The sequence below is a fragment of the Halyomorpha halys genome, unplaced genomic scaffold, assembly GCF_000696795.3.
Source record: "Halyomorpha halys isolate HHAL.00 unplaced genomic scaffold, Hhal_1.1 Scaffold1245.1, whole genome shotgun sequence".
NCBI classification, from domain to species: domain Eukaryota; kingdom Metazoa; phylum Arthropoda; class Insecta; order Hemiptera; family Pentatomidae; genus Halyomorpha; species Halyomorpha halys.
In genome coordinates, this window is record NW_027113557.1 from 617,516 (window position 1) to 635,979 (window position 18,464).

The 18,464-nt window shown below is 29.4% G+C and overlaps 1 protein-coding gene across 3 annotated transcripts in view; it reads left to right on the plus strand.

The window, feature by feature from the left end:
- Positions 1-17,685, plus strand: part of LOC106688980 (uncharacterized) — a 20,000-nt gene extending 2,315 nt beyond the window's left edge. Inside the window, exons 3-13 of one of the 3 annotated variants that reach the window (XM_014433702.3) lie at positions 2,250-4,074; positions 4,176-4,223; positions 6,907-6,948; positions 9,328-9,411; positions 9,648-9,867; positions 11,626-11,684; positions 11,814-11,922; positions 12,317-12,556; positions 15,235-15,369; positions 15,452-15,578; positions 16,647-17,685. In XM_014433702.3, the coding sequence (XP_014289188.1) occupies positions 2,250-4,074; positions 4,176-4,223; positions 6,907-6,948; positions 9,328-9,411; positions 9,648-9,867; positions 11,626-11,684; positions 11,814-11,922; positions 12,317-12,556; positions 15,235-15,369; positions 15,452-15,578; positions 16,647-16,876 (3,119 nt within the window). In that variant the 3' untranslated portion in view covers positions 16,877-17,685. The remainder of the gene's footprint in view (positions 1-2,249; positions 4,075-4,175; positions 4,224-6,906; positions 6,949-9,327; positions 9,412-9,647; positions 9,868-11,625; positions 11,685-11,813; positions 11,923-12,316; positions 12,557-15,234; positions 15,370-15,451; positions 15,579-16,646) is intronic. The other 2 variants (XM_014433703.3, XM_014433704.3) reach the window with 2 other exon arrangements.
- The last annotated feature ends 779 nt before the right edge of the window (positions 17,686-18,464 follow it).

Here is an 18,464-nt window from a genome sequence, read left to right on the forward strand (position 1 = left end):
TTTATCTTGGCTTTTCTTTTTATTTTTTTTATATTGAACTTAGGAACTGGAACCGTTAAGTGAACCTAATTGTAGGAGCTAATACAAATTTAAACTGTTCTATTACATTGTTCCAATTAATACAGGTTTTAATAAAACTATTGTTTTGTTTGTTTTTATATACAGTGAGACTTCCCATCACTGATTTGAAATCTATGTTATATAAAATATCTTAGTAGAAATTTTTATCTAATTATTATTTTTTGCATTATGTAGAGATTATTTTTAATCTTTTTTTTTTTATTTATTGACATTTATAACTTTTATTTAAAAATATATCTAGTAAATTTGATGCTAGATTGTAATGGCCTAATACAGGAACATAGAGAAACTACTCATTGGTTGCATTCTAATAACATTTCTATATTAAAATGTCTCGAGGCCATCTTCTTTTCAGGTGCCTCAAAGGATTGTCAGGAATAGAAGAGGAAGCAAGGTTAAGAACTAGTGGATTTGGGTGGGTAGGAAGTTTATAATAGAAGGATTGATATCTGGTTCAGGTTAGATCAGTTATATGTGGAATATTAAGGTCTTTATAGATGATTTTATTTGTTACAAAGAGCATTGATAATTTTACAAAAGATTTTGGATGGTTAGGATTGGATACAAGAGGAATTTCAAGGTTTAGTGGAGCCCCTAAACTCACTCAACTCTAGCATGTCCAGATAAGCCTTTTTATAGTCCTGTAAAAAAATCTTTTGTAATGGATTGGAAGTTTATATAGTTTCTCTAATAATTGCTGTAATAGTCAGAATTGATGTGCAGTTTCCTGTCTTGTGCGAGGATTCCAAGTTAGTCGTTTGCCCAGATGTAGTCCAAGGTAGCAGGTCTATTCAACAGGAGTAAGAGCTACATTATTAAAAGATACTGTAGGGTGGTCGGTAGGTTTATAATGAAGGGTAAAGGTGATTTGATAAGATTTATCTTTAATATAACATTTATTAATCATTCATATGAGCATTTTAAATTTAAATATTAATTCTTTGTGGAAGTATTGTCATTCATCGAATCTTAATTATTTATTTAATAATTAAATTTTAGTTTTAAAGAAAATATCTATGTTAACGAATATATTGTTATTTGTAATCTATTCAAGGATCTAAGGTTAATGGCATATTATTATAAGATTTCTCTGATTTCTTATGGCATCCTTCATAGTTCTCTGTTGGAAAATGAAATACAAATAAATCATACCCAACTAGGTTACTATTTAAATTATTTTATGATTTTCAAATAGTCATTGATCAATCGACTGATTAAATATTTTACTTAAAAAACCACCACTTGATATTAATTTCAAGCTTAGCATTAGTGAAATGAGGTTTCTGAAATGTCAAAAGAAGGTTTAACTTGAGTTTCAAAGCTATATTATCATAGTATTAAAGCTAAAATATATCTTTGATGCGCAGTCATAAGGGCTTAAGTCACATTTTGAGCATTTGGAGATTATGTCGTATTATAGCACCTAATCAGAGCTACCGGTTAGTATTAAGGTCTTTATGCTTCAGATAGACTTACCGCTATATTGTTATATACAAATAACAATTTCAAAAATATCAATCAATCAATAATGTTTTGAACTTTGTTTTTGCTCTGCTGAAAAATTCATATTTTCTACTCAAGCCCTTATTACCGCGCATCAAAGATATTGTCTGTTGATGTTAACAAGTAAGCCACTGTAACAGTCTTCTTTTTATGTTTTTATTACTTTTGTGTTTTGGGAATTCTTATTGTCTTGTGAAAAAAATCCCATTTCACTTGCTAAAAGTGGATGTATCATATTTAATCAAGCCTTTGTTATTGTATTAATTTCTTTATCTTGGGAAACAAAGTATGTCCATTATAACAAAACTAAAAGTTAGATTTACAAATAATTTTTTAACCTATAAGCCATCTTAGTGTGACTCATCCTTTGTCTCACAACTGGGATAACTGATGTCATTATCACCCTTCAGAGAAAGAGGTATACTGTTCTGTAGATTTCTTAGATATTAAAAAAGTGTTTGATATGCCTCAAGAGTTTTTTGATTGAGGCTAAACAAATAATCTAAGAGTTAACTATATTTGTAAGGGCACATCAATAAAACCAGAGAAGTTAAATATAACTAGATAAGTAACATAATTTGAAAATTGAAATTGTTGTTGGAATAATTAGTAATAGTTTTAAAGAAAGGGCTAAAAATGTGTTTATAAAGTTATTTTTGTTTTAGGTAAAATCAATTTTGTCGAGTCAGTTCCTGATGTTGGGAATTCTATAATTACTCCAAATGGAAACGGAGAACAAACTGTAAGAAATGGTTCTGCAACAATTGACAATGATAAAATAAAGAAAAAAACTAATTTTGGATTAAGGGAGGATGTAGAAATCAGTTATAACAATGTTAAAATAACAAATGAAATAAATTTATTAAGAAACAAAGATAATAATAAAAACCATAATAATCATAAAAAAGGTATTGGTTTTTACAGAAATTATTGTAAACATAAAGAAGAGCGAAAAGTTTATAGGAAAATTCTGAAAGGTTTGGGTATAGTGGGGATAGATAAAAAAGTAAAAAATGTTAAATCTGAGCATGCTTTGAATGCCAAGGAAAAAGAATTGAATGGGCAATTGAATACTATTATCTCACGTCTAAATGATCAGTATGCCAATAATGATAATTTAAAAAAAAACAAGTTCAACTATTCTTTAAACATACTTACTGATAGTGATAGTTCAGACTCAGACCAAAGTGTTAAAATGAATTTTGATAAGGATTTTGGTGTCATTGAATGTGATTTAAAAAGGAATGAGTTCAACCTCAATAAAAATTGTGGTGGTTTAAAGAGGAAGAATAGTGACTCAGTTATTGAGGAAGCTCCTCCCAGTAAAGCATTTGTGAAAAATATTGGTATTGTGGATGATTGTATTCAATTAGGTACTGTTAACTTATCCACTCTTGATAAGAAGTTAGGAGGGATTGTAGATGAGACAGAAATAGTTCAACGATACTTGAATTCCTCTATGGAAGTTACTGAAAAAGAAGTAAATAAAAATGATTCTAAGTCATCTAATAATCCGAACTCAATACATAGGAGTTTTCTACCAAAGAATTCTGAATTTCCTGATAAAAGTCACTCTATAACCAATACAACAATTACTGATGATAAAAAATGTGAAAGGTTTTCTAAATCTAAGATCAAGAACATTATTTCAGAGTTTATGGGACATGAAAACCCAAATTCAGAAAAAGATGGTTTGCAATCAGATATAATGGCTGATATGTTACATAATGTTTCTAACGAAATTGTTATGGTTGGAAACACTTTATGTACATTAGAAGAAAATAATGATATTTGTAATAGTTCAATAAATGATTCCTCTGTTGCGAGTAACTTAAAAAATCTTTCTGCTGATTCTTCTTCTTGCAAAAACAGTGACAATAAAATACATCCTATAACTATTATTTACAAACCTGAAACAAAATCTGGCGATAATAACATCATTGAAGTTATAGACTCAGAAGATGATGCCCAAGACGTAGGAAAACATGCAATTTCGGAATCTTCTCAAACAAAATCTGATCTGTCAGATATTCATTCAGAGAAGGATATAAATGTCATGAATTGTAGGATTGTTCTCAAGGATTTGGCGCCGCAAATATTGAAATCTGAAGACGAGGAGATGCATGAGGGTAATGATGAATGTCTCAGAAAGTCTAATGCTAGCAAAATTTTGAATGTAGATTGTACTGGGGAAATTGATCTCAAAAATAAAAGTCCCAAGAATGGAAAAATGGATGCAGATATTCAGAAAAGAATAGCTGGAAATAACAGTATAAATTTAATGCAAGCTACTCCACAAGTGCCTTTAGAACAAAAGATAGATAGGAGTGATGAAGTTTCGAATAATTTTGAAGGCTTCACTGAAGATGATATTTTAATTCTTACAGTTAAGCTGGCACTTTTCAAAATGAACGGTTTTAAATATTCAAGGAATCTGTCCTCCACCAGTTTCTTCACTCTTGATGGAAAACAGATTTTAATTAAAGATGTGTAAGTATTATTTCTGAAAAAAACAAATAAAAAAAACACTTATTTAAGTACAATATTTGAGACGTGTGTGAAATGTTTTATTTATTTATTATTTTTTACAGGTCTCAGGAGGAGAGTTATCCTGGTAGCCCATGTTGCCCAAATAAAATGTAATAGAAACATGGTGATTTACTTTCATTTTATTTTTATCTTTAATTGTTTATTTAATTAATTTGAATTTTTTAATATGATTTTATAATAAAATTATAAGTATTGTGTATCAGGTAAGGCTTTGTTAGGGTAAGTCCTTGTCTTCAAGCATATTTTTTCTTACTGTATTGCTCAGATCAGTGTCGAGGTACCAAACAATTTTATTTAGAACTACTTCTGGTCAGGATGTCAGCTTTCTTGTTACCTAATCTCCATAAATATCTAGACACTCATTCAACTTGAACTGTTATGATTTGGAAAGAGTTCTTGGTTAAATTTCTGCTTAGCTGTCAGTATTTAGCATTTTTGTACCCCACAACAGACATTTTGTAATGGAACTGGGCATTGATACAATTAGTTGAAGTATTAAAGTCAGCTTAGTGTCACATGGTCACTCTTTCTTGAGTAGATACAGTGAGAATCTTAACCACAACTCTCAAAGTGACTTCATATCTCCTTGACTGTATGTTCCATCCCTAATCTCATGTTTCTCTTTTATTTTTTTATTCCAGTAACTAAATCATTTCTATTGACATTAACCAGTTATTAAGTGTTGTTTCATTTCATGTTATTCAACATTTTAGGTAGTACGAGTATTATTAAGTTGAGTTGTTTTATTTTATCATTAACATTTTGGGCAGTATGAGTATTATTAAGTTGTTTAGTACTTATTCTAGAAAGAATTTTTTATATTATATTTACTCCAATCTTACCTTCTACACCTATCATAGCCTTATTAAAACAGGCATACTAGGAAGATAGGGAGAACATTTTTAAAAAAGCCATGCTATAAGTGGAATTGATTTAATTACTTTAAGCTCATTGCTCCTTTATATAAAAATTTAGACCACTACCTTTTTATAAGTTAAAAGACAACAATTGCTGTTATCCTTGTCTTAGAAACCAGTTTCAAATCCCTGGATATTAGATTTTGTTATTTAGTTTTGCAAGAATATATTTCCCACTCAGGGTTTGAATCTTAACCTTCAAGGTAGTCTTCAAGCATAGCTCTATACTAAGGTAGTCCTCTAATATAACCCTTGGGTATTCTGTTTTACCTCTCCTCAGTTCTAACACTACATTTGGTAGCTCTCAATATATTTTCTAAGTTTCTCTGTGTGGATTGAAAAGGCTATTGTTTGTAGATAAGGGAAGTCAGGTCGGGTATTTAGTTATTTTGTTATATAACTCAATATTTATTTAATTTGGTTTATTAATCTTTTAAGAAGATGATGTAAACATTGTATTCTCAGAATCAGTCAAATTCATTTTGTGTAAACCTTATCCTTATAAGTTGTCACTGAAATGTTTTAATTTATCTTCTTGAATATGTACTTTAACTAGGGCAGGAAGGGCTAGATATCTTCCTGGTGTGAAATTTATTCTTCAAGTTCAACATTTATTCCATAGATCTGCCATAAAATAAAAATCAGTGCTCACAAGCCACAATCAATTTGGTATCCACCTCTGGCTCTTAGAGAGTTGGGAGTGAGGAGGAAGAGGGGGTTGTTTACAAGGTGCGTTCTCAAAGTTTCAAAACTGGTCTCAGAACCAAAAGTTTATTAAACATTTTTGTGCAGCCTACTAACATTTTTCGAAATATGACCATTGGGTAGCAACACATTGCTATCAGCATTTTTCCTTTGTTCATAGGCTCCCTGGAACTCTTTGAGTAAAAGGCTTTTAAGGGACCTTATCAAAGCTGCCAGGATCGCTAGAATCGTCTCAAACCACTTTCCTTTTATATCTCTCTTGATTAGAGGAAACAAAAATAAGTCACTAAGAGCTAGGTCAGGGCTCTAAGGTGGCTACAAGAATGTTGCTACATTGAAATAGGCCAAAACTTAGGCTTGAGGTTTAGCTTATTCAAGTTCTCCTCCCAGTATGGTTATTGTCTTGAACATGCTCTCGGCCATCATTGAACCTCTTATGGCTCATTAAAACCATTGCTCATGACATGGCTTCTTTTTAACAGGCCTCTTGAATCATACCAAAAGCCCCACAACTTTATTGAATAACATTGCTCCAAATGACGCTGCAATTTTGCCTATCCGAGTTTTCGACAGGGGTCACTGACATGCACTCATCCCACAAGTGATATGCTCTGCTCCAGCATCTCGAAGACAACTGCTGCTGGTGCAGTCGGTTAGCTGATACCTCCCACTACTCTGTAGGTGGAACTGGTTTGCATGCCTTCCTCTTACTCAGGAAAAAAGTTTTAAAACTTTGTGAACCCACCTTTTAATTACAGTACAAACTTATATTTTTCTTCTTTTCTCAGTTTCTACAATATCTATGTGTAATTCTTAAAAATCACTCTTTCCATTAAATAAAATTACAGTTTTCATTTAATGTTAAGGCATTTATTTTCCTCAATATATATAACAAAAATCACATAATTGTTGAATGCTGTTTCTACCTCATATCATAAAAATAAAATACAAAACTTTTAGTATTATTTATATTTAATGGATAATCCACCTGTAATAATTTTACCACATCTGATTTTTTAAAGATTTACTTTGTGGTCCAGCAAAATTATTTAGATATTATGTTTTGTTTTTTCTTTGATACAAATATCTAGTTTATAAATCTCATTAGTTTACCAACGCTAAGATTTTATATGTATTTTCAATTTTTTAGCTCAGATCTGACAATTGAGATTTCTGATTCCGAAGATGAGAGGTATATTTTCAAATGCTAAGTTTTTTCCCCTAAAATCTTTAGTGTTTGAGAAGAATATTTTTAATTGGTTTTACATTGTGTTATTGGCTGTTGGCAGTGGTTCTCAATCTTTTTTTGTTACCCATGGTACGTAGTAACCAATTTCTTTAGTCCTCATTAGTAATATATTTTACCAAATTTACTAATTATTATCTTTTTTAAAGAAAATTAAAAAAAAAAAAAAAAAGAAAATCATTGCCAAGTTTTAATTTTGATTTTCTTTGAACTCTCCTTTGCTCTCCCTCCCCCCACTTAACATGATGACTCCTGTTGAGAACCACTGGCTTAAAAACTATTATTCTAAATAGAAAGTGCTTTGGAAGTGAAACTTTTTTGTTGTCTCCTTGTTTATCTAAAGGATGGTTTATACATTTCCAATGGTTGGTGTGCCAGCCAGAATCTGACAGAATGGTCACTGGCAGATGGCAACTGCAATTCCAGCTGACTGATACTTTATCGTTTAAACATTGCCAGTATTATTGAATTTTCTGAGAGTTAAATGTGAACAAATGGCCAAAGCAATGTAGAGATTAGCCTCACATAAAATGATAAAATGCTTACAATAAATTATTATTTTGTTTTTATATCAAATTAATGCATGTTTATTTTTCCTTGAGGTGTGTTGTTTTCATGATTGTAACATATCATCAAACCACGGTAGTACTTCTCAGTCTCTACTTTTGCTTTTTTTAAATTTTCCTATAGCTCATGTAAGTAATGCAAACTGTATAGCTTTAATTTTTTTTCCCGTTTATTCTTTACTGAAAAGGTTCATGGGTTCATTTCATATATGATATTTATCAAAGGTTCGTACATTCATTTCATATATGATAGCTATCAAAGGTTCATACATTCATTTCATATATATAATAGCTTATCAAAGGTTCGTACATTCATTTCATATATATGATAGCTATCAAAGGTTCATACGTTCATTTCATATATGATAGCTATCATTGAAACACTCCTCACTCCTCAGGTTATACTATTTTGGGTTAAAGTTGTTCCAAATATTTTCATTACCCCAGTAAAATTTGAGTAATTTTTCAACAACTTACCATTTTTACAAAACATGTTCTCCGTAACTCAAGTTAAACTATTCAGTTGGCATTAGTGCAGGAAGTAGCTGATGTACTAGCCTAGCAAAAATATTTAATCTACTGGAGTTGCCAGCTATAGTCACATCATTGCTATACTTGCTTCTTCAGTGGCTGGCATAACGCATTTAAATGGTGTGCAACTTGAACTGGCGCACCAACTGGCAGCGTGTAAACCACCCTTTATTAACTTTTAAATTATTAGTAGGTTTTTATGTTGATTTCTTATTTTTTTTCTTCTTTTTTTTTTTGGTAGGAGGGCAAACTACATTATTGATTTAACGATTGTGAAGTTACCCATTAAGAGTTTGGAAAATAAATTCTTAGTTCTCACCAATTAACATTTAGAATGAACTTTTTGAAAAGCTCTCCATAAAAAAATATTGAAAAACATTTGAGTAACTAAATATAAGAAGTCACTTAAAGTTAATCATTTAAATTCTGGCTGAAAATTACTTGAGGAATTGAGTTGTTAATGTAATCCTGCCCTACATTGATATTGTTCCACTTAAAGGTTCAATCCAAATCTAATTTGGGCTCTGATGTACTTTAGTTAACAATGAAAATTGGTCAAGATTTTCAAGAAAACTGTAATGGTCATGCATTTTGTCCTGTTTCTATATTTTATTCCCATTTGCTTTTACATCCTCGACCAGAATAATTTATTATTCATTATAAAATATCAAAATGAAATTTATGTGTTGTATGACCTATCTGACATATTTTAGATTTTATTTTGTTTTTAAGGAATAATTTTTTCTTTTATTTATTTATTTTTGTGAGGAATGAGACTGTTCAATTGATTATTATTTTTGTAATTTATTTGTATACTTATATTTATTATTTATATTTTGTCATGCCATAAAAATGTAGCTAATCATTTTTTTTTTTTTTTCTTGGTGCATGAAATAGGTTCCAAACACATAGTTTTAAGTTTCTAAAATATCTGCTAATAACTAACTTTTTGCCAGGCATCATCTGGACAGAAAATCACAGTATCACATTCATAGAGACAAAATACAGCACATCCCATGTCTCATATCAACAGTCTAAAAAAGAAACAATTAAAACAGTTTACCACTCCAAAATTCTTAATACATGTACATACTTGTTAGACATTGGAGACTTTGGGCTTTGTGTTTAGAATCTTCCAGTTATATTCAAACTTGTATATGATCTTGAATACTATTATATTTTTTATCAACGTTTCAACGGATTTTAATTTTATAATTTTTATTTATAGTAATAAATCCCTTGTTTCTTCAAGTGTCCAAACTGAAAATGAACAATTAACGGTTACACCCAGTCCTAGCACATCTAAAATAAGGTATTTATAATATGTTATTATTGTCATTAATTGGTTAATTTAATCCTGGAAAGATAATATTTGCTGTTAAACGTGCAAATAAATCTATCACTACACATCTATTAACATCAAAATTTCTTAGTCCTTATATTTCATTTACAACTAGAAATCAAATTATTATTATTATTACTATTATTGAAAGTAGTTTTCTTGTGTTTTTTAAAGAAATAATCTTAATAATTTATGATATTTTTCAGGCCTGTTTCACTTGTTAAATTGCATGGGTTTGAATTGGAAAATGAAAAATTTATGCAAAATGATGTCTTGGACATTAGGAAGCCATTAACTCCTAATACGCCACTCGGAAAAGAATCTATTGCCTCATCACTTTCCCAGAGTAGCCATACTCTGAGAACGACACCTGTATCTAGGCGACAGCTATCATTTGTGAGCCCATCTTTTGAAAATAATTTACAGGTTCAAATTTTTTTTTTTATGTCTCTATGGTAAAGAGTGCATTCAAAATATGTAAAAAAATAAAATAAAAGTTTTAAATAAGAATATGTTTCCTCCATGTTAATTATTTTGACCATATTTGTCAAAAAATAACAATGTTGTATGTTATTTAAATATTTAAACAGATAATTCTAATAGTTGTTCAAGTAGATCAGTTAATAGTGAGTAATAATAATACAGTATGGTTGTTCACACATAATATAATTTTAAAAAGGCCGCCCTGTTCTCCCTCTTCATTTGGTACTGCCAAACTTTCCTTCAAGCAGCTTTTTAATAAGGTCCTCCTCACTCATTGTAGCCACATGACCAGCCAACCTGATCTGCTAATTTTTTTCCAGGTAATATCAGGTCCCCCCAATATTTCATACACTTCACTGTTGATATATATTCTCCATTTACAATTCGACTTTGTAGTATTCTCTCAAAGACAGCTATTCCTTTTTTCTTGTTATTAGACAAGGTATTTGTAAGGAACAATCTAAACAGGATCTAATATAACATAATTGTTATTTATCTGGATAAACTTGAGCTCTTTAGATGTTTACATATTACTCATGTTATACATCACTAGAAGTACTTACAATGCTTCCCAAATACTTATACTTATTTGGGAAATCAAATTATCGATTTTACTTAAAATTGTCCACTTAATAAAACTCTTCAGAGCCTATTTCTACAAACTCCTGGATTCCATTATTTGTAGATTCTCCCGTTTTTTAGTCTTAATAACTTCATTAATGTATAGACCCATCTTCTCTGCTTCCTTCATCAATGATGATATTTCTTCTTTCTATACTGCAATGAATATCCGACAATGTACAAAGTATCTACATAGCCTTGCAGTGGTGCAAGCCTATTATAAATTTTTTTAATGTTCTGGATTTTTTAGTTTTAAACGATCTTTTCTTAGACTATATTGAATAATAGATATAACAGGGTACTGTTCTGCCTTATGCGATTTGTTTCATACTTATTCATTGCAATCAGGTGTATTTATTTTTAGAGTTCCTAATTCCCACATAGCCTCATTAACTTTGTCTCGCTTGATTGTATCATAAGCACTTCTAAGATTGATAAAGAGGTGATGCAATTGGCATATATATTCTACTGCCATCTTGAGGATGGTCCTAACACTAAAAATTTGGTTACCAGGAAAAATAGTTAACCTCCTGTTTCATTATTCCCTGGAATTCATTTAAATAATAGATATTTTAAAGTGGTTGAACTGTGGAATATTCAAAAGAAATGAAGTTGAATTGGAAATAAAAGCAATATTAAATACAGGAAATATTTGTTATCTCTTAGTGTTTGATAAGACTATAGAATTTAAAAGCATTAATTAAATGTAATTACGTGGTAGAGCTGAAGTTGTTGAAGCTAATACATATTTTGACCTAGTTAAATATCATTACTGAAGGATTTTATAATTTTGTTTTAATTTTTTCAGTGTGGGTTTAAAACTAAATATTTATTAATGATTTTTATTATCACTTAAAAACTACTTTGTTATAATGAAATAATGAACTAAGATATAGATATAATTTGAGTTAGTTCTTGTCAATCTAATCTACATAGATATAGAACCACAGAAGTCACCCTGTCCTCTTACCTGTGGCATTAGTTATTTTTTTTGTAGAATGACTAGCTTATCCTAAGTGATTTCAAAAAGGGTTAATTGTAATATTAAATTAAAACATCAAAAATTCATTTTGTTTTCAGTATCAAGATGATGGTGCTTCAACAAGTGATTTGAAGACAATTGGAAGTGTGCCCAACAGGTTTGTACTGTTAAGATATGTTTTATACTGTTATATGTTGTATTATTTCTCATTTCCATTAACATTTGTTTAGATTTTTTTTTATTATCAGTTTTCAGTAATCTTATAACTTAACATTCTTTATTATAGCTCTCTGAATGACAATTGGCAAGTGCTCCATTATAGGATGCAACACATGATTCCTAGCAAATCTGAGGATGCGTTACATAGTGAATTCGAACGTACTGGTATAAGTCCTGTAAGTACTTGTCTGTTATCTCATTTTATCTTTTACTCTTGTTTATTATTATATAAATTATAATTATGAGAGATAGTTGACCATGGATGACGTACTAAGAGATGATGGTTGGGGGTGCGGTCAAAATGAAACACAAATAAGTTGGTGTAGCTTATTTATATTGCCCAAATAGTTGGCCAAATAAATAAATAATATAATATATAAATAAGCTATACCAACTTATTTGTGTTTCATTTCTAACCATCATCTCCTAGTATATAAATTTTATAATATAATTTTATTTTATTATTATTTATATTATAAAACTGTTAGCTATAGTAATTTTTTTATTCGGTATGCTTTGCTTACTTAATTATTTTTAATATTAATAGTGATTTTATAATTTTATTTTCAGACTCGACTGACATTCACTACATGTGGTCTAAACAGTAAAGAGACTGCCCTTGTAACAAAGCTTGCTCAAATGACAAAGTCGTGTTTAACCAAAGACTTCACTCATAACACAACACATCTCGTTATTGGTGCGACGGGGAGAGGTAGACTGGAATATTACCTTGCCATTGCTTACAGGGCATTTATAGTTACAATGGATTGGGTGACACTATGTCTAGCGTTGAATAAAATTCTGCCAGTAGTAAGTACTGTGGTATTTTTAAGTATATTTTTGATTACATATAATTTATATGTGTATACAATTGTAGTGTTGGGAAATTTATATATATTCCTCAGAGGTAAAGAATATGTCACATTTCCTTAACTTTATCAAAGAGTAGTTTGAACAAATCTTTCCCTACAAATAAAAATGCTGTAATATTTCTAATGAGGTGTAGATAGTTGACCGTAGAATACTGATTGAAGAAGAAGGTGAGGGGGTGCGGTCAGCAAAGAAACAATATAAATAAACCAAAAATATTTATTTATGCAGACGTTTCGACCTGATTTTCAGGTCTTCATTCAGGGACAGAAGCTAGTATGGTGGTATTGTCAAAATCAAAAGTGTGTTTCATTATTAAGCTATGTAACAACTCTTACATCATTCAGTTACCAACCTTCCCTCTACGCCACAACGTAAGTCTCCCTTCTCGTTCTCATATTTGTTACATTATTCTTTTCCTTTCTCCATATACTACCTTTTCCTATTGTATATATTTTTAGTATAGGTATATAAGTTAATACTCACAATGTATTTCAGATATAAGCCATTCACTATTTTTCATTGTTTGTCATAATGTTCAATTTGTAGATTCCATTTATTTATTTAATTTTTCAATTTTTTAGACACTACTTGCATATCTTATATTATACACATCTTATTACCTACATGATATTATATTTCATCTGTCACTGTTTTCAATTTACTACCATACAATTCCACAAATATCAAACAATTAAAATTTTGTACTATTCAATTATCAGTTATCATTTTTTATCATTTATGATTTGATTCAATATTTTGTATAATTCTAAATTTGTTTGTATACTATTCCTTTTCAATTGTATGTTACTCTAAATGTTGTTGTTATCTCTTTTGTTCTATAGCCCTAATGAAGACCTGAAACTCAGGTCGAAACGTCGGCATAAAATAAATAAATATGGTTTTGTTTATTTATGTTGTTCTTTGCTGACCGCACCCCCCGACAAACTTCTTCAAGCATTAATCTACGGTCAACTATCTACACCTCATTATTTCCTTTTTAAAAAATAATGTATATAATGTTGAATGTAAGTTTTATTTGCTTTGTTTAATCAAATAGCAAGCAAACCAACTTTAATCAATCAAAAGATTTGTGTCCAAAACAATGGGAATACTAGAAGATATAGTATTCAAATTGAAACATCATTCATATAGTCAACAAGGCGACTCCATCTTTTCTAGTGTGCCTGTCTGTTTTAATTGTCTAGTAATCCAGTGCTCTGAGAAAGGGTCAACACTTGTTAAATTCCATCAAATATGTTCCTCATTTCTGTATTAATTATGTATTTTTATTTAATTTAACCTTAGGAATCACCTTTATTCATAATAGATCTGAGGATACATCAATTATTTATAAAAGTTTTCAAAATTCAGATTTTATTACATTTAAATTTCTTTTTATGAGGAGAAGATAGTCGAGGGTGCAGTCAACAAAAAATACATAAATAAACGAAACTTATTTATTTGTGCTGACATTTTGACCTTAATTATAGGCCTTCATCAGGGCTGAAAAAAATATTTTTATTTTTTGTTTGTTTTTTTCAGCCCTGATGAAGGTCAAAATGTCAGCACAAATAAATAGGTTTCATTTATTTATGTATTTTTTACTGACCACACCCCCGACACTCTCCTCATATTAATCTTTGGCCAACTGATTACACCTCATTAAATTTTTTTTTAAGTGCGGCCCCCAAAAATTGTATTGGACATATTTGTTTATTTATATATTATTACTTAATTCTCTGAATAAAGTAAGAACATTTCTGTAACCTGAAGGTATAGGATACAGTATCACATTTCCTCAAGTTTATATGAGAGCAGTTTGAACCGTTGTTGATGTTTCCCTCCATATAAAAGTGTTCTTATTTTTTTTTTTTTTAAGTATATAACAACTTTTACAATTGGTCTAGTAGATAGTCTCTATACCTCTCAATACAGTTATATGCATCTTAGAATGCTAAATTGGTAACAATTGGATAAAGTGTCCTTTATCTCCAGTATTACCAAACATGTTATGAAAGAACTAAATGTAATATTTAAAATTGATCTTAGGTTTTTTTCTCTTTTTTTTTATTTATGTAACTACTACTGTAAGTATGTAAGGTGAATTTTGGGCCAAACTAACGAAATATGGCTAGTTGTAAGCTATAGCCTCCTTATAAATAGCTCGCTCGAGGATGTAAGTGTTAAAACATGAGAGCGATGTTACATCTTCATGTCTTATTATTTGCTGTTTTATCTTCATGCCTTATTACTTGTTGTTTCATCTTCATGTCTTATTTGCTATATCATCTTCATGTCTTATTATTTGTTGTTTCATCTTCATGCCTTATTATCTGCTATTTTACAGTGTATTCATATTGCTTTTATAATTCCTACAATTTTATTCTATTAATTTTTATGTATTCTATTATATCTTTCATAAAATTTTCATATTTGTATGCTTTGAGGGTTATATCTTGATTTGCTTAACCCTGATCAAGACTTACAACTTTAGCCGAAATATCAAAGCACATTTAAAATAAGTTTTATATTTATCTGTTTATTCTTTCATCACATCCCTTCTCCCTAGTTTCTTAAAAGCATTTTTTAAAAATTTCTTTATTAATTTTGTTCAGACTGGATTCATCCCTACTGAAGACGAAGGACCACTGAAGTGTTTAGAACCTAATGCTCTTCCTTTTGCGGGATTTCATGTTTTCTCAAAAATTTTACCTACTTCAAGCAGTTATCCTATTGCAGAAATTACAAAAGTAAGTGAAGTTTTTGGTTGATATTTCCAATAATAATTATTTAATATAATACAACATTTTGAGAAATAATTTAAATTTGCAGACATTGTTATCTCTTGGCGGAGCTAGAGTCCTTCCCAATTTAGATGCATTTCATACACTTCAAGATGGAAACTTCCCTCGATTTTTCATCTATAATTGTAAATCAGTCTTAACACAGGCCATATTAGGTAACAAATTCATTTTCACTAATGATTATTTGCATTAATTTTGCTTTGCTAAGTATAAATGATACCTGATTTTGTGTCAGTCAAAAGAAAAGTCCTATTTCTACCTACCAAGAACAAGCATAATGCATTATAATTTGTTGTGTTCACTTTATCTTTTAAATATCCAACAAAATATCAATTTTTTTAGCCCATCATTAAGTCCTCATCTTGTGGGTGTTTCAATGAAAAGAACGAACTAAAGTTAAATTATATTATATGAAGATGGTTGCCAGTTTGTGAATTTAATAAGCAGATGAATCAGTCCGTGAACAGGAAAAAAGATATTAAAAATGGTCCAGGCTGCAGTCAAGAAAAACAATTAAAAATATTTCTAACCTGTTAAAACATTAAACCAATTAAAACTAACAGTTTTTAATTCATCCAGGTAAATGGTATGAACCAGGCTTAAAATTTCCCTTTATGAACTTTAGTAGTATTTTTTTGTTTCTTCATTACAGAGGGCTAGTATTCATAAATTTGGTATTCACACCGAACACAAAAAAATTTAAGTTCTCAGAATCAAAAATTTTCATTTACATTTTACGTATAAGACATCAAGGAACTAATGTGGTTCCATGCCCATCTGTAGTCAAATTTATGTTCGGGTTTAATAGAATGAATCGTTAATCTGATTTTGATGAAATTTTCAATGATCCTGCGAATTGGTAATTAGGTGGCCCCATATTCTTCACTGATTCCAAGCCTTAAGATTGGAAGTTCAACCTTACTCCTATACATCTCTATATTCTCTAATCTCTTATAAAAAGAGAATGTTAATTATATTCATTTTTATTTCATCAATTGTACCAGTGAAACTTTTCTTGTTCTCTTTACCAGTTGTCATGTAACTGTTCACTAAATTTTAGTGTTTTATTCATTAATTTACTCTGACACTAGAATTACCTAAACTACATACATTCCATTGAATGTAAACATTATTTCTTTTTTCTATACATCTCTTCCATGAAATATAGGTACTATTATTGCTCGAATATTATGTTAGTGATTTACTTTTCTATATTGTTACAGATAAGTGTTCCAGCTTGCATATCCTACCAATACAGTTTATGTGGGTCTACGAAAGTATTGGTGCTTTCAGAGCAATACCAGTTATGGACTTCTTAGATATAGGTGTACATAGCCGTACGCTCATTAGGGACTATAAAATCCCTGATCACTTGGCATGTTCTCGATATCCTCGCCTCGAGGGTGAATTTCACCCTCAAATCTTGGATGAACGTTATCAAAGATCCTTATAATACTTCATCTTTGCGTATATGTCTTAATTAGATGAGCAGTTACGTAAAAACATTCTCAGGTGCACAGTATGATCTACCTAAAACTATGTTGAACATAGTATAGATTGTTATTCATTTACAATTTTTATTGACTAATAAATATTTTTAAGTGAACCTATTTTTCTCAGGTGTTCTATGTATTTAATTGTTACTGTAAAATATCTTAAATCTGAGTAGGATATATGAATTAGCTATTGTTTAATGGTTACCAAATCAATTAAGTTGTTTTATTTAAACATTTATTTTAACAATGATTTGAAAATCAATTTTTGATTTTTAAAATTTTGTGAAAAACAACATATTTTTAAATGTACAAAATGTTAATTGAAATGATGTGTTCTTCTATAATGCTAATAATTACATATATAAGCTAAATTTATATATATTTTGTAAAGATGTCAATATAGCCTATATTTTGAGTACAACAGATCCATATACCCTCAAGATTTTAGATTTAAAACTTAAAACAGATAGTTAATTTGTTTTATTTTTATAACTATATCATTTGTTTTATTAATTTAAATGGACAGTTGTCCAAATTATTTTAGAAAACAACATAAACTGATTTGTAATAATCAACTTTTTCAATTATACTATGAAATTATTTAATTACTAATTTAATACCAATTTTGTAAATTACATTGATTGTATTTTAAAATTATGGCTATTTCCACCTCCATTGCGTGACTTGATGTAACGTGTTGAAGATCTCAAAAACCCTTGTTAAGTTCAAAGGAATAAAAACCACAAGTAATATGTTGATTAATAAACCTTATTAATTCTTTTATAATGTAATATAAATATATATATATTTTTGTTTTTTGGGTGGGTCTTGAGGATCAGTCAATAATACAACTTTGTAATAATACATCTTTTGGCGACGACATACCACCAATACCAGTAAAATAATTACCACAAAACTAAAAGTACAAAATGCAATTTCTGACTAACAATATTACAATCAAAATATGGTGTAATACAAACATTACTTAGAGTAGAGTAGAGAATTGTAAGTGATGTTTGTATGAAATTGTACTTGTAGTTTTGTGATAATTATTTGAAGAGAATGTATGTTCTAAAAAACTGTGTTTTTCTCATTGTAGGGCAGGACTATGCGAACAATAAAGTTGTGACATGTCGCCAAAAGATGTATTATCACAAAGTTGTATTATTGACTGATCCTCAAGACCCACCAAAAAAAAAATATATACCTACAACAGTCAAGAAAAAAGTAATATATATAGATAACTTTCTCCTCGACATATATATTGGTTTAAAAGAATCAACAATTTTGAGTTATAAACCATTCATATATTAGAAAGAATATGATTTATTTTAAAAAATCAATTTTGAATTAATAATCGAGATTCATATAAATGTTTTTTTCATTTTTGACTAAATTTTTTTTAATTAGATTTTTTGATAGGAATTTCCAAACATAAATCTTGTTGATTTGATTTGTTTTCTCTGAGGTTTTATAGTACCAGTCCTATTGAGTTTTTTCTATTAAAATTAAAACCTGATTAAATTGATGAGATGTAGATAGTTG